The 16,436-nt window shown below is 33.0% G+C and overlaps 1 protein-coding gene across 1 annotated transcript in view; it reads right to left on the bottom strand.

Annotated features, from left to right (window-relative positions):
- The window catches only part of LOC133185564 (coiled-coil alpha-helical rod protein 1-like), a 31,507-nt gene that overhangs the window by 13,249 nt on the left and 1,822 nt on the right, over positions 1-16,436 (bottom strand). Inside the window, exons 2-12 of the mRNA XM_061320858.1 lie at positions 15,982-16,120; positions 15,864-15,900; positions 15,208-15,635; positions 14,964-15,099; positions 14,672-14,779; positions 14,458-14,510; positions 14,258-14,345; positions 13,928-14,038; positions 13,447-13,553; positions 1,580-1,692; positions 1,344-1,434 (exon numbers count right to left, since the gene is read on the bottom strand). Coding sequence (XP_061176842.1) covers positions 1,344-1,434; positions 1,580-1,692; positions 13,447-13,553; positions 13,928-14,038; positions 14,258-14,345; positions 14,458-14,510; positions 14,672-14,779; positions 14,964-15,099; positions 15,208-15,635; positions 15,864-15,900; positions 15,982-16,120 — 1,411 coding nt within the window. The remainder of the gene's footprint in view (positions 1-1,343; positions 1,435-1,579; positions 1,693-13,446; positions 13,554-13,927; positions 14,039-14,257; positions 14,346-14,457; positions 14,511-14,671; positions 14,780-14,963; positions 15,100-15,207; positions 15,636-15,863; positions 15,901-15,981; positions 16,121-16,436) is intronic.

The following is a 16,436-nucleotide window of genomic DNA, read 5'->3' as shown; positions in this document are numbered from 1 at the left end:
AAAGTAGGTCAAACTCCAAAATCAAGGTCAATACCGGTAGGTCAAAATTGTTGGTAAACAAGGGAAGGTCCTATCACAAGGAATACACATGATAAATCTGAAAGCCCTTGCACAAACCATTCAAAAGTTATGGCCAAGTTTAAAGTTTGGTAAAATTTTGCAGAGGTGAATCAAACTCAAAGGTCAAGAGGTCAAACGAAATATACTTGTGAAATATGAAAACCCTAACACCAACCATTCAAAAGTTATGGGCAAGGTTAAAGCTTTTGTGGAAAAACAGATGGATTGACAAAGCAAATACTATCTTAGATTACTGGGTCATAAAAAAGCTTTTTATTTGTTTTTCGTTATACCTCTAGTACATGTATTTCATGTAACCCATCTCTTTGTGTACAATTAATTTTCTGGCCAACAACATAGCAACATGACACTTTCAAAGTTTATAAGCAGTGAAGGTTTTCTCTAATTAATTCAGAGGAAATATGGAATATTTCTATATTTCATTTGTTTTATCTCATATCATTAGATGAGATGCATTTCATGTGAAGAGAAATATCAAGAGCAATTAATCCTCACCTACAGTGTAGTCATAAACTGTTCTACTTTTGTAATGGCCTTTTCATTTCATTGTTGAGTACAATAACCATTACATACTGTAAACACTTTTGTCTTTGCTCATACTTTTTTTAAAGTTTTTTTTCTTCTAACAATATCTTTCACATCAATCAGTCAGGGTGAGACTGAAATTCATCATTTTTAAAAATGATGATTTCTAGTCATAAAATTGATTTTTAATAATGACGAAAATTCATCATTTTTTAGAATAATGATCAAAAACAGTCGTAACTATTTGGAGTTTATTTTATTTATATAGAGTTACTTCTAAAAATAAATATGACTGTATTTTATCATTTTTTATCAAATTGGTAGGTCTGGATCTCGTTAGTTATACAGGGCGCACTACTTTATTTTGGTTTCAAATGTTTGTCAAGATGTTTCTCTACACATGGGTCCATGGCAGGATAGTGTACTATTTCTTATCACTGTAGTAAATGGGTTGGAAGAATTCACTTGGGAATGGAAATATGATGAAAACAAGTCATATTTACAAAAATAATAAAAACACTTACATTATGTAGTTAGTAGAAATGACAATTATTAATCATTTTTCAATATGATGGATTTCAGTCTCCCCCCTGACTGTCAATTGAATGTGCAGTTCAAGTTAGCATAACAGTGCTATTTTCATAATTTTGTTGTACCATAAAACAGTTATATATAACTGCAGCAAAACTGCTACCATAAAAAGCATCCTAATGTAACAAGAATATGAAAGCTTTTACCTCTCAGTATCATCTCGACCTCTTGAAGTGCCGTCCATATCTTCATCTTCTGTCTTTACTTTCTTCATGGCTTCATTCCGTGCATAAATTCCTGATTGAATTGTATGAGAAAATTTTACTTGAGTATTTATAGGTTGACAAAATAGCACATGAAAAAGAAGTAATCATCATTAATCTCCAAATTTATATTTAACAGACAGATATGATGAATTCATCTTCTATTTTATTACATCTACCTTGTAAAACCTCAATCCGACTGCTAGCAAAGCTTATTCTCTGTCCATAAGCTTTCAGGGACCCCAGGATGCTTTGCATGATTCCAAAATTTCCCTCAAACTTACTGCTGATACTGTCCAAAAGCATTTGAAGGTTAAAAATGTGAACCATTAAGTAGAGGATCAAAGTACTGAAAGTACTGGGAAGCGCTAAGCATGTTGCAATTTGAAATTCATCAGAATTACTTTGAATTTAAATTGCCTGTTGTATTGGAATTTAAGCAATATCTTGACAGTGCGGCTTCGCTAGGGCAAGCACAGTTGTTAAATACATAATCAAACAAGAGGGTGTTGCAGTTCTTTTGTTATTTTCCCTCAAGTTGTAGCAGTTTAAAAGAAAAATTTTAAGTAACAGAAAACGGTCTTCATTTTTTTCAGATACAACGGTATATACAGCACAATATAGAACAATATTTAGAAACTGCATATCGACTTCCAATTTGCCATTAAATGAATTATAAATTAGTCACATAGCAAAATAAATCAAGTATTCTGTTTTTCAAATAGGGAATCCCCATTGTTCTGAAAAACTGCCTCCTTGAAACAGAATGAATTTGATATACGCATAAAGAGACGGGATTTTTCTTCAAAACTGCCATTTCCGATTTTTGTTTCAAAGAAGCATATTTTGGAAAATCACAAAAATCGAATAAAAATTATAATCCATCCGAAATGCAAAATGTGCACATAAAATAGCACAGTAATACTTCACTGTCGGAGCTGGTCTAGTGGTAAAGCGTGTGGACTCTATGCAAAGATTATTTTATCTGAGAATGGGTTCGAATCCTAGAATGGCTGGTATCTATATACATATTTTTTTTTACATAATGGAAGTACAATGTAACAAATCTCTTGAGAGAGAAAGAGAGAGGGAGAGAATGTCAGAAAGTTAACGGGTAATATTTTAAATGCATGCAGAATTAAATTGTTTTCCTTGATATTGTGATCTAAAAGTAATAAGACATATATCTAATGTAATTATCTAATGGCAATGTCTTAAAAAAATAAAGTACTATCATTTTAAATAATTTAATTTTTTCATACGCATTTCGTTTCATTATTGTTCTGTTAATTAGTGGCTCAGATTTGATTTGAAACAACTACAATTGAAATGACTCAATGGAATTTCTTGGATATTGCATCGACAGCGTGATTATTGGACACATTTTTATATATATTGAAAAATATTAACGCACGCTGTCTACAGTACATCTTTCAAAATGATGTGCTAGGTGCACTTGCCATTAATTTTGCTTTTTATCGTTCTAACTTTTCTCGTGCAAATTGGCGTTAGTGACGTGATGTGAAAAAAAGTTTACTTACAAGTCACCAGTCTATGTTAGGAAAAACTATGCAAGAAATAAACGTAATGTTAAATGTTTTGTTATAACAAGCTGGGCATACCCGTCGTATAAATTAAGTCGTCTGCGTAGCACATCTATATTTATAGGTAACTCTTCATGCGTCGTGGTATTTAAATGTCCTTCTCGATATAGGGAATAATCACGAGTTTCTGCAACACCCTCTTTCCCGTTGGGATATGAAATTCAACATTGTCTTATGCCTTTTTATTTTAAGCATTTTACATTTTCTTCTTTTCTCAAAAGGTCAATCAATTTCACACACATAAAATTGCAAAAAAAATATTTCTCCATTTCTTAAACAAAAAAAAAACAATATATACACATTAAATGGCAGATATTTACTCCTGTCCAAACAGCAATGTATTTCTCAGACTTAATGAAAAAAAAATAGAAAAAAATACATGTAAACATATTTTCTTTCTCCATCTCCTTATAGGAGTCTATAAGAAGTAGCTTTGCGTATAAATAGCAATTTATTAAAGGGGGATGGTCGACGAGTTTTTCGACCAAATTTAGACTATAAATGTAGCTATACATTTGCTGGAAAATGTATATTTCTAAATAATTTTGAACAATTGAAAATATGATCGCTGAAATTTCTCTCATTTATGTGCAACATCGACAGCTAAAATGTTCTGGTGATAATTTTTAATAATAAATTCATTCCGTGTTTATGAGTGTTTCAAATTGAAGATTGGCTGTTAGTTACTGTGCTTTAATTTTAGAAACTGCACTCGGAAAATAAAGATGCTATTTGTTTATTGCGTCGATAAATATTTCCTAATTGATAACATACGAATAAAACATCTCAAAAATATCGAATACTAGTATTCTCACTAAATTCTTTTTACTAGTATATCTCTTTTTTCATATTCATAAGCGATTTATAAATATACATGTATGTTTTATTGAAAGGATTTTACAAGAAATACATTAATGGAGTATGTTAGATATTTACACAATCGCTATGAGTGTCCAGTATTTATTAATGATAAATAATGCTTAGACTACATGTATATATTACATTTTGTTTTGAATATGCTACAGCTGTGTATTATACATTCATCGCGCTTTTGACAAAACTCTATGTCAATGAAATGAGCACCCGTAGAGTTAACATCCTTTTGTCAGAGATAATTGGTAAATATACATTTGGAGTATAAAGATATTATATTTGTCTTCTTCATTTGATGATAAAACATTCGGTGCTATCCTTTTATCTCTGATAATCATATACATGATTTATAAATTATAATATAATGTATTTGCAACAAAAATTTGTCTTTTCTGTTGGTCTCACAATATGTATATCTGATTTGTAAATATTACTTTTTTAAAATTAAAATTTTATACTTTTCTTCTTCGGATTAAAGATATGTCTTTAAACCCCCAAAAGTATTTTGGACTATTGTTGAAATACTTTAAAATGCCTCAATATTTTTTTAAGGACGTTTGATGCTTTACACCATTCTTTACTTGTTTATGTATGATTTTAACTACCACGCAAAACGTGTTTAGAGGAAAAAAATATCCACAGCACTGTTGTGATAGTTGAAAAGGAATACTGAAAATAATTGCCCGTAATTTTTCTGATATTTCCATGATAAATAATTCAACAGCCCAAATAGAAAATACAGTATATCAATCTCAAGTATTAATAAATCTTCATGAAGGTATACAACATTGTTTTATTCTGTTTTTATGAAGTCCTTATTAAGTTGCTTAGCAGTCAAAACGGCAAACACGCGCACATCTTTACATAAACTATTTCTTCCTAGTTTCCTAATGCAAGTATTACACTGTTTGCTTAACATTTCATCCGCGCTTTCCTGTCCATTGCTAAGAACGTTTAATTAAGGTTTTTGCATTTTTCGCAATATCTTGCGCACTGCACACACAATTTTAAAGCACAATATACCGAAAAATTAGTTTTCCTATTTGAGTGATTCGTTGAAAACACAGCCACCACGTGCCCTACATGTAAGTACAGCCGCAAACTGCCTTTCCTTGCGAATTATTTACATCATGTTTTTTACCCATATTACAAGTATAGACTACAGCATTCCAGTCTGTTACTAATTGATACTGAGATGCGAAAATCCATTTCCTTGATAACTCTCTGCATGGTGCAAGGGTGATAATAAGAAGACTTGTTTTTAGTTACATTGTCTGAAATACGGGTCTAGAAGAAGAAATAATAGTTTATATGGATATAAATTATATAGAACGTACATATGTAAGTACATTGTAAATAAATTTTATGCGAAATTTTCTACTAAATAACCCAATTCCAGTTTGAGTTTTAAATACTTGTTAAAATCCCATCTGAGTTTTAAAATATGTACTCATTCAATCACTACATTACATGTACATGACATATAATAAACTGTTTTCAATTAAGTATTTGTGCCATAGATACAGCAATTGTTAGCTACATGGTACACAAGTGATGAATGCCTACACGATTTTAAATGAACTACAATGTTTAGAGATAAGCATGACAAGAACCGCCCTTATCTACTACATGTAACAGTGGATTTTCGTACAATGTACATGCATATCTTTACCTTACTAATTGACTCCTATTATTACAACTGCACGTAACTCAGTATTACACTAAAATAGCCGAAAGAGAGTCGGGGATTTCCAGTTGCATATTTTTAGAAAACCCAGTGAAGTTATCTAACTTGGTTAGTGGCGCTGGATCGCAAACGGAAGTAGATTTAAGATGACAGAAAGCGCTTTGCGCTGCGCTTAGCACTTAAAAAAGGAAAATGCTGGCTATGCAGACAAAGAGAGATAACTTTAGGTCAATAGAGAGTACTCTTAAATTATGCTTTTGATCTTCTGTTCTACAAGTAAATGTATATTCACTGCCAAATTCATATGTGTTTAAACCCAGGTGCATAATGAAAAGTGTCTATTTAAAGCGTGTACAGTGTTTTAAATTTTTTCATACCTCTGTGAGTGTACAGTGTTTTATCGCAAATTTAACTTGAAAGGATACACTTCGACCGAAATAGCGTTGCATTGAGTGATGACACTATTGGATTTGACAATTGAACAATTTGAATCACAGGTTACATTTTATAAAACATGCATTTTAATTGGTTTATTAGGACCTAACCACTCTTGTGTGATATCCTTTGCCTACATATAGTTGGAAAGCGTCCAACGGCCTGGCCAATAGCCATGTTTGATGGTCGAAAACTGATGTTGACTTTTTGAACTAAATAAAAAGGAAACAACTCGTAAAATCTTATTTCAGCATGTGATATTCCTTTCACATACGGTACATGTATATTGTTCAATGACAAAAACTGTTTCATCCTGCATGTATCTGCCGATTGCCTCTGCAATAAATTGACGGCATTTTCAATTTTCAGTGTTCGTTAAATTAAATAGTCTGTGCGACTTTTCGGCGCACTAAAAGTCTTTTTCTTTATGTTTTAGTCCCTAGTGAGTAAACGTGAACTATTTACATTGGGTAGGCAAACCCAAGCAAATTGAAAACTCAGGTATTATTGTACTTAGCATACCCAGCTGATACCGGAGCACTTGTTATTGAAAAAAAATACTAGTCTAGTATATACCGTATAACGGGTATTTTCTGCGGTTGGAAATTTTTGCGATTTAACCCCTAAAAGATAGCAAATTAATTTCTGCATTTTCAATTTCTGCGGTTGCATTATACCGCAAAAAATTATTTACTGGGTATGATCACCAAACTCTAGGAATTATCAGATAGCTGTCATGTTTACGTTTTATAAATACATTGAGACATATTGATCAAAGGTGCATGACAACTGATATTGAGCTATTAAGCTTAATTAAACTACTATCTTTTGGTTAGTCTTTGTAAATTTATGTCGAGTCCCAATTGAAATGAATTATTGCCGTATCAGTCCACGCAAACAAAATAAAAAATCTTTATTCTACATTGTAACAAGCGTTTTATGCGATCTATTAAAATATTTAAATATATAGATAATTAATGCATCCAAGCCATATTCTAAAAATTCACTTTTAGTTAATTGCCATCAAAATTAACCTGGTGTTTATATTTTAAGCTCAAACAAACAGTTACATAATCAAGTAACCTAAAGTTGACCGTATACAATCACGGGTGCCATGTGCATTGAGGCGTAACTAATCTTGTCAGTCCATCTGCATTGTGTGAAATGCACGAGACAATCAAGCCACATTGTGTATACAAGCAGTAATTATGGTCTCAAGATAAAACACAAGATTGAAAAAAAGTGTTAAAGAAAGAAAGAAAAGCTACTATGTGTTGTTTGCAGCTATCGGAGTTTGGACTAGTAATTGTGAAATCTCTTTTAATCATTTACAAGTACATGTATATCCGTATAAAATAAACAGATACAAGAAAAGATGTTTTTGTATAAACTTATTAAATTGATATTATTTACATGAACGTTTTGATTCAATATGTTTTGGACAAATCCTGACATCTAAAATCTTCGAATTTCGATGACACCCGAATTTTCTCGCTAACGAGGACATCTGCGGACGCATCGTTTTTAAGAACTTGCGTCCCAAATAATTTTGCTGCGTCCAGTAGGCAGGTTCTTGCGTTAATGAGAATCCTGTGACATATGCACCACTTATTATACTTGCATGTATAAAAATAATAAAATATATATCTGAAGAAATATTGAAAAAAATATTTTGCGATTGTAATTTTTGCGGATTTGTCCTATCCGCAAAATTCCACAAAAATTGGACAACCGCAGAAAATACCCGTTATACGGTATTCATAGCTGGTAAAACACACGTGAAAGATGGGAAATATTCAAAAAATTACTGTTTTATTGCCACAACTGAACAGTACTGTCAAAAATATCATGTTTCAAACGTGTGTGCTACTGCATACCCATTTTAATGATCGTCATGGCAATAAACAAGCGACCAGAAAATTTGAAATCCTTGTGTTTTTTCAGTGCAATTTTTATTGTAACAGTGAATATTATTTATATATTCATAATAAAAAATAATTATCATATATACATGTACTTGCATATTTAAAAAAAATGTATTCACTGAATCTAAGTACATTTAATTTTAATGATGTACTGAAGAAGAAAACGGGGGAAAAATGGCTGTGTTTTTCAATCGCAGAAATATGCCCCGGGGTACATGTACAGATGTATGAAGTCAACTCCTGCCAGTCCTGGCACAGATTTTATTTGAACCATTTTGAAGTTTACCAACACTCACAATCACAATCATTCAATAAGGTATTGCATTGTCCCACTTCACTGTAGGAAAACCGATGACCGTAATATAGTTTACGGTCATCAAAACATGTCGGCCGAGCTGACCGGTAAGAATTTTTCTTTCAAGATATCAAACATTTGATAGCATGTCTGTGTAAATTCCGCTGAAAATTGAATGTACGCTAATGAAAACTTGCTATTGGTTATTATAGCTTACTTGAACTTAAGGAAATAAAGCTGAAGTACGACCTCAAAGTTTTTGAGAATGATGACCGTAACAAAATATTAAGATGACCGTAATCGAAGTTTATTCCGTGAAGAGGGATGACCGTAAATTTATGATGATCGTAATATCAAACAGAAAGCGTCAAAATAAAGATTTGAAGTGTACACGTGTCAAAATATGATAAACATGCGATCGTGCAATTTGAAATTCATTAAATACCCTTAACAGTTTAATGAAATATAGTAAGAGTTTACCGATTTACATGGGCTGAAAGTCTGTCGAAACAGAACAGGGCACCGAACATTTGATTTTTAAGAAGGGGGGGGTTGACAGATTTTCTAATCTTCTGCTTGGATAATTATGTCTACATTTTAAGACAGCAAAATCAAAAATCCAGAACTCTTGCTAATAATTGTCTATTGGCACTCGATTAAAATGAATCAGATACTAACAAAAAGTATTGGAAGGACCGAATTTTAGGATTATAGAAAAACAGGTTTTATTGTCTAGGGAATGGCTGTTCAATCACAAGAGTTGGCATACCTATAAATTTTACCCAAATTTTCAGTAAATAAAAAAAAATTAATACACTATACTATAAAAATAACAATTACAGGAGTTGGGATATCTATCAATTAAACTAAAATTACAAGTGTTATCATTTTACTGAAAATTGTTATTATTGTAGTATTTATATTTTTTATTTACGGGATATGGAAAATTTAGGGGAAATGATAGGTATGTGTCCTTTTTGACATGTTTTATTGCTTTCTTACAAAAGTCGTCCTGTTACAAATTTTATTTAAGAAATAAAATATGTCAGAAAGGCCATATTCCAACTCCTTCAAATAATGATAGCTAACTCTATTAAACTCAATTCAATTCAAATCTTTATTGCCTCTGAGTTGTACAACTCATCGGGATATCACAAAATGTGACGGGGGGGTTGGGGGTTGGTTGGGGGGGGGGGGGTTAGTGAGGCTGCTTCCTTCCACTTTTTTAAACATAACTTTTTACTGTAACAGTTGAAATGTTTATTGAAAGGTTGGTTGCCCTCCCCCCTTTTTTGGCAGTATAGTTAAATAGTGATACTCTGGTACTTTGTGAATAAAATTTGATTGTGAAAGAAGAAACCAAACTCCCCCACCCCCACCCCCAACACACACACATTCAATAAAGGATTTTTCAAATTTGGACAATTTTCCTTTCTTGTGACATGACCCGGCGAGTTTTCCTTTGAAGTCAGCCGTACAATAACTGCGATACAGAATACTTTTAGTGGGCGTTTCTTATGCAAATAAGCAGAAACTGTTCTGTATCTGCAAAATATCAACGATACAGTACGGTTTATTTCTAGCGATGACGGATAACTGAATCCGTATCTTAAATGATATAGACATAAGAATCAATCAAATCGCATGATAGCGCTGTTAGTATTTATTCAAAATTTGAGATGAATTAAGAATAGAATTTTACAACGTAAAGTTACCAGTGGCGGATTCAAAAATTTTAGAAAGGAGGGAGTCGGGGCAGTACACAAATGGTTTTCTTCGAAAAAAAAAATGTCCAAACTGGAAAATCGGGGGTTTCGTGGGGGGGGGGTAGATTCATAATCAGGCCTGACACTATATGTGCGTGATCGTTTCGTGTTTATAAATTAAAAGTGTAATATACAAGTTTGATTTAGCAAACATAATTTACGAAAGCCAAACAAGAAAAAAAAAATCTCGAAAGGGGGGGGGGGATACCGACGCGCGCGAGTGAGTGCTGGATCTGCCTTTGGTGCCTCTACATTTTGTTTCTAACATGAAGGTAATATGTCCCCTTTCTTACATCTGTTTATTTCAATTTGGAGCCAAGAATTTTGTATACACATGTATGACGACCGGTCGATGACATTGTCGGACTTTCTCTCAGAATACAACCTCCCCGAAACATTTTTGCTTCAAATACATTCCCATTTATGATTCTTATGTACCAAAATGTTTTGCACTAAATTTGTAGCTTAGATTTTAAAAAAAAGTGAGCAAGAGCGAAATAGAAAGGAAAAAACCTACGCAATCAAATATAAATTAAATTTTGGGAAAACACATTATATAATGCATCTCCTAATTATAATTAAATCAATTGATAGATACCTGCACATCCACCTCACTCGACATTTCAGTTGCGATTGCTAAAACTGGGGTACTAAATCGACTTTCTGCAAAATCATCTGATTAGTTGAGAGATATATACCCAAATACACATGTAAATTAGCGAGGTCATAAGAAAGGTCATGTCACAAGTCATTTAGAATACTCGTTTCCTACTGTATCGGAGATACAGGGCGGGGCCCGGCTCGAGCTATCGCTCTCGCCTTAAGCCCCGCCCTGTATCTCCGATACAGTAAGAAACTCGTACTCTAAATATAACTTATTTTGCTTGTCAAACTTTCTAAGGTAATTTTACATTTTACCCCCCCCCCCCCCCTTTTTTTGAAAAAAAAAAAAAAACGATACTGTGTGCCTGCAAATAAATTCTATTCTGTTGAAATATATTATATGAGATATTATAACTGCTATAACTTTGAGGTAAAACTTTGCGAGCCCTCCAGTTCGTTTTCCGTAGTATCTCCTTGATTAACATAGTTAAGTTTAATTTCTGATATTTATGTAGGTCAATTTTAATGGTTAAAAACGATATATCACAATGACCGACTGCCTTGTTTGAATTTAATAATATATTATACATCGAAATAACACTTCCTAAACAGAATTTACTCTGATTTTTTTTTTTTCACGCTATTTCCCAGTTATACGATCGCTTAATAAACGATACATGTCGTTGACGATCGCCTCGCAGTTGTCAAAGTTTCCAATTAAAAGTTGTTTTGATGCTAATGTATACAGTTTTAATTTTAAAATGTTTAGTTCATACCTCTAAGAATGACCTTCAATGTTGATAGATGATAATAATCTAAACTATCTCAAAGCATGAAAATTCGATGTTTGGAGCATTGTCGATTTGATCCGTAACATTTGCACAGAAATTATTTTACAAATTTAATCTGGGTGATATTTGCCCGAATTAAATCTTTTCTAGCATTATTTACATGTACAGTTGGTTATACTCCAGCACATACAAAACTGCTTTAACTTATTCTTTACGATATTTTCTTCAAGTGTTGCCGATCACATCAGAGTTGTTTACAGGGGTGTTGTGACACGACAGCTGTGTTTTTCTTTGAAGTTTACTCTTCTGTATTAGCAATACAGAACGGGTGTATGGTGGGTTGAGCTACTTTCCGTTCTGTATTAGCACTGTATACCGTATTCTATTAGCCAACTATTCTGTATCTAAAATACAGCACGGTCTAAAAATAAATCTGATTCAATTTATTAAAAAGCACGTACAAGTTTGTAAACGCTGAAGTTTTTCTATCATAAATTTTGGAGAAATATTTCCCTGGGAATGAAAAATGTCAAAAATTCTCAATCACTTTTAAAAACGTATTCCACACAGAATCTACACGTAATTTCGATTGAAAGGAAAATTCACAATAATGGAAAATACCACTCTCCTCGTGCAAACTCGTTCAATTAAAAATTTCATCTTAAATCCTTATCGCTGACGACAACCGCACGTCTCTTTCACTACGTTTTTAATGTCGCAATTCAATTACAAAATAAAAATCTGTGGCATCAAAGTTCATCGAAGAGTTTTCTGTATATCCTGTTTTTGTAAATCTAGTTAAACCAGGATTTTAAGATCCCTGAAATATATTATGATCAATCTCCATGTACAACAAACCACAACAACTACTGTTAAATCCTCCACCTTATCCATTAAGACTGACTATCACTCGATTCAACTACCCCATTTAATTGTCAAAACTGATCTGACCGAATCTTACGTTTTCCGTGGAAATATATATACTGCGGATGTATACTCCCCATCGAGGCCTCATCTACAGAACTCTGACGGAAGTTTGGATGCTGCACAGTTATAAAGTGGGCGGAGCTATTTTTCTTTGATTGATCGTGTCACAAATCATTTAGAGAACTCGACAGGTTCTGTATCGTAGATACAAATTTGGGGGTGGAGACTCGTGCTACGCACTCGTCCACCCCAAAATTTGTATCTACGATACAGAACCCATCTCGTTCTCTAAATAATACTTATAGAACATGTAGAATTGATGTTAAATAAGATATAAAACATCTAACATGAATTTTGTACAAAGATTACGGTCATCTATATAACTGTTTTACGGTCATCATCTTCTCGCTGGAATGTGTTTGTTACGGTCATCATACTGCAAAATTTCGAAGGCCTTTTATCATTTCATTTTCTTTTGTTTGGGTAAACAACATCTACTGGTGTGGAGATAACATCGATGTTCGTTTAACCAATACCTTAAATTATTCAGTTTTATTGAATAATGTTTATAATCGCCGTCGAAAATTTTCAACCGATCATCTCAGCCGACATGTTTTGATGACCGTAAACTATATTACGGTCATCGGCTTTCCTACAGTGCACTTACTCACCAAAAGAAAAATACTTTGGCTCTTTTGCTCATTATCTATCTTTTTTGGAAACATTCCATTTTCAGCAATACATTTGAGAATGTGGGCAGACCTATAAAAAATGCACCAATCAGATTCTTTGTTGGATTTTGCAATGGTATGTCAGTCAGATTTAATTGTGTTTCAGTCAGACTGAAAAGTGTCGACACTCAATGCATCACTATTACAGTTGTAGTGTATACTTTCAAGCAAGATTTGCGATAAATGCTTCCATACCTCTGTTAGTGTATGCAGTGTTTTGAATATTTGTATACCTCTGTGTGTGTAGTGTTTTAGATGTCTTCATACCTCTTAAGACTGTGTATAGTCTTTTAAAAAGCTTTCCTACCTCGGTGAGAGCGTGTACAGTGTTTTGTATGCTTTCCTAGCTCTGTGACAGAGTGTGTACAGCTTTCCTACCCCTTTGACAATGTGTGTACAACTTTCCTACCTGTGCGAGAAATGATGTAGCTGGTCCACTGTCTCTGCGTTTTCCTGTAGTCTATCGTCCAGACTCAGCGCCATCTGCTGGGCTTGATACACCTCCTCCTGTAATTTCTGTTACCAAGAACATCTAATTTTATCCATTGTTATTTTGTAATAGTTATATAATGCATAGTTTTCAGCATAAAGTATTATCTGATCACTGACAGAAAATCATTCTATATCTATTTTTTCTTTACCTAATTTTTATAACAAACGCAATTTTTTTTGTTTTATTTTTGATTTTATCTAGATTTTCCTTAAACACTCAACACAATACATTCTGAACTTAAATGAAATAAAGCAGGGCAAATCAGATATTAATTTTATTCCAAAAAGTTTTAATTTATAAAGTTTCCTAAATCTTCATTTTTTCTTCTTTTTTGAAAGACAAGTCATTCTCTTGTCTCTTTTCTAATCAGATTTATTAGATTTGTGTAGATCCTTACTTTGTTGTTGTTTTTCTCAATGTCCAGCTGTGCCTGTTTGTCTGCCAGTGAGTGACTTAGGACCACTATCTGGTTTTTAGCAGAGGTGAGCTGATTCTGCACATCTGACACCTAAAACACAGACACATTAAAAAAAGTCATTATTTATACTTTGATTGCCAAAACTCAAGGTGCTTCTAAATATACTGACAATCTGTTTTCTTATTTTTTCTTTTTCCTGTGGAAAAAATTAAGTCCTACAGAGTACATTTTGATTTGTAAGAAATATGTGTGTAAAATAATATTCGTAACATCACATGACTTTTTCCACTGACTTTATCAATATCAGACCTTTTCCTGCCAGTTCTGGTCATCCTTTTTCTGGACAATGGATGCTGATTTCTGTTGAACAAGTAGTTCATAAACTTTTTCTCTCCATCTGCAAGAAGTTTGGATTATTAATTAGTAAAATATAGTGACTCTTTAAATCATTAAAGTTATAAATGTGATTAAAAGGGAGAAAACTCTTCCCTTAAGAATGTGACACACACCTGGTAAGAAGTAAGCTGTCTTGTTTTGTTTTATCATGTTTTTCTTTGTTGGCCTGGAAAATAAATAATAGGTAATGATCAAACAAGAGACATATGTTTTTCCCATTCACAGCACCCATATCTACTGAAGGAGGGGGTGTTGGTAAAATCACTGACATATACCTCAATATTTTACATGGTTCAGTGATATTAATACAAATAATAAAAGCTTTACCCTTGATAGCTCAGCCTCCTGTAGATTCATTATTTCTTTCATTGAGTTCAACCTAATGTTCAACAACTGTAAATTAGACTGACAATTCTCCTTGTCTATCTCACAAATCTGAAATCAGTAAAATCACTTGAAATAAACTCATTTTACATAACTCTGACTCAAATTTAATCAACTGATACATTAAAAATTAATTCCATTCACACAATCACAATTCTTCAGAATGCCTCTGTATAATGCATATCTATAAAAAAGTGACACATAATTTTGATGTAACAGTTGACTAGCCACAGACCTTGAGTCGATTTTCCAGTGTCTCTTTTTCTTTCCTCCAGATTTCTACAGGTCTAGGTACAGATTCAGATTCTCCTATGTAATTCTTCAGCTGTATAACTTGCCTTGTTTGGTTCTCTAATGTCTGGTTTTTGGATCTGTCAGATAAATACATACTAATATACATGTTTATTGCAATACTTTTCAAACACAAATAAGAAGTGAATCTATCGGGTGCATTTGATTTGGGGATTTGTAACCCTTACCTGAGTTCTGCCTCCAACTCCTCCACTCTCCTGGATAACTTTTCATGTGTCTCCCTTAACTGACCTTCCAGCTCTTCTGACCTTGACTTTCCCCTTGACAAGGTCAAGGACAGCTCATCCCTCAATCCTTGAATGATACCTTCCAGTTCTTCTATCTGTCGCTGATGATCGTAGCTTAGTTTACCGATTTCTGTGTCGTATCTTTCCTCCTGTACCTTCACTTCGGCCGATAATTCGGCACACCTCTGAACATGTTCCCTTTCTCTGTAGGTGTGTTGCTTCTCCATTTCTAGCAGTTCCTCCTTCTGTTTAGATTTTAGAGCCTGGATTTCTTTCTTTAAGTCTGATATTTCACTGCTCTGTTTGATTATTTCATCTATATATTTTCTTTCTTCATCTTTGGAAATATCATCTTTAAATCTGGTTTCCTGTTTGAAAATAATAAATAAATGATTATTTCTTCTACATGGCCGTTTTTTCCACATCTTGTAGTAGTTTTTTTATGCTAGTATATTTTCTGTATCACATTGATGTGTAACCTCTGTAAGTTTACTTAACTTTCAACAGATTAAAAAGTTGCATAAAACACTACTCTTTGGTTCAGTTGTAATTCATATAAATAAAGTCATAATACAGTACAATGTATTAAAACTTACATATTGTGGAATAAACTGTGGTAAAGGTTTCCTCTCCCTGAAAAATATTGATAATGACAATGAAAAGAATGTATAAGAGTGTGAAAATGGTCTAAACAATAAATTGTGAAGGTTTTACCTTAGTTTCTGGTTTTCAAGTTTAAGCTGCATAACTTCATTAGTAGCTCGAGCAAGCTCCTTCCAAGCTGCATCCACAGTGTGTGTCTCAAAAGCTGATGGTGGCAGTAAATCTACCTTCTCAGTGTCTGCATATACCTCTGTAACCAAAATCATATACTATATACTGTAACAATCACCAAGTCTAACGATGAGAATATGATGCTCTCTCTCTCTCTCTCTCGATTTTCAAATCAATTGATAGAGTTTAATAGTAGCATTTTCCATTTTATTAATCCAGAATGTATCCTATTTTCTTTCTCAATTTCACAAAAAGTTAATTATTTGTGCTGATTTTAAATGGAAAATATATCTTGAGAATTAATCTATCTCTGTGCAGAGATATAAATAACAGAGATTCATAACTCTGCCATTAGCGTTTATTTACTAAAAATTTGACAGTCCCAGCAATTACTC

Source organism: Saccostrea echinata, unplaced genomic scaffold, assembly GCF_033153115.1.
Source record: "Saccostrea echinata isolate AGI-Se365-2 ecotype Australia unplaced genomic scaffold, CSIRO_AGI_Sech_v1 ptg000012l, whole genome shotgun sequence".
NCBI lineage: Eukaryota > Metazoa > Mollusca > Bivalvia > Ostreida > Ostreidae > Saccostrea > Saccostrea echinata.
The sequence above is the reverse complement of the archived record's forward strand: the minus strand, read 5'-3'. Positions and strand labels throughout refer to the sequence as shown.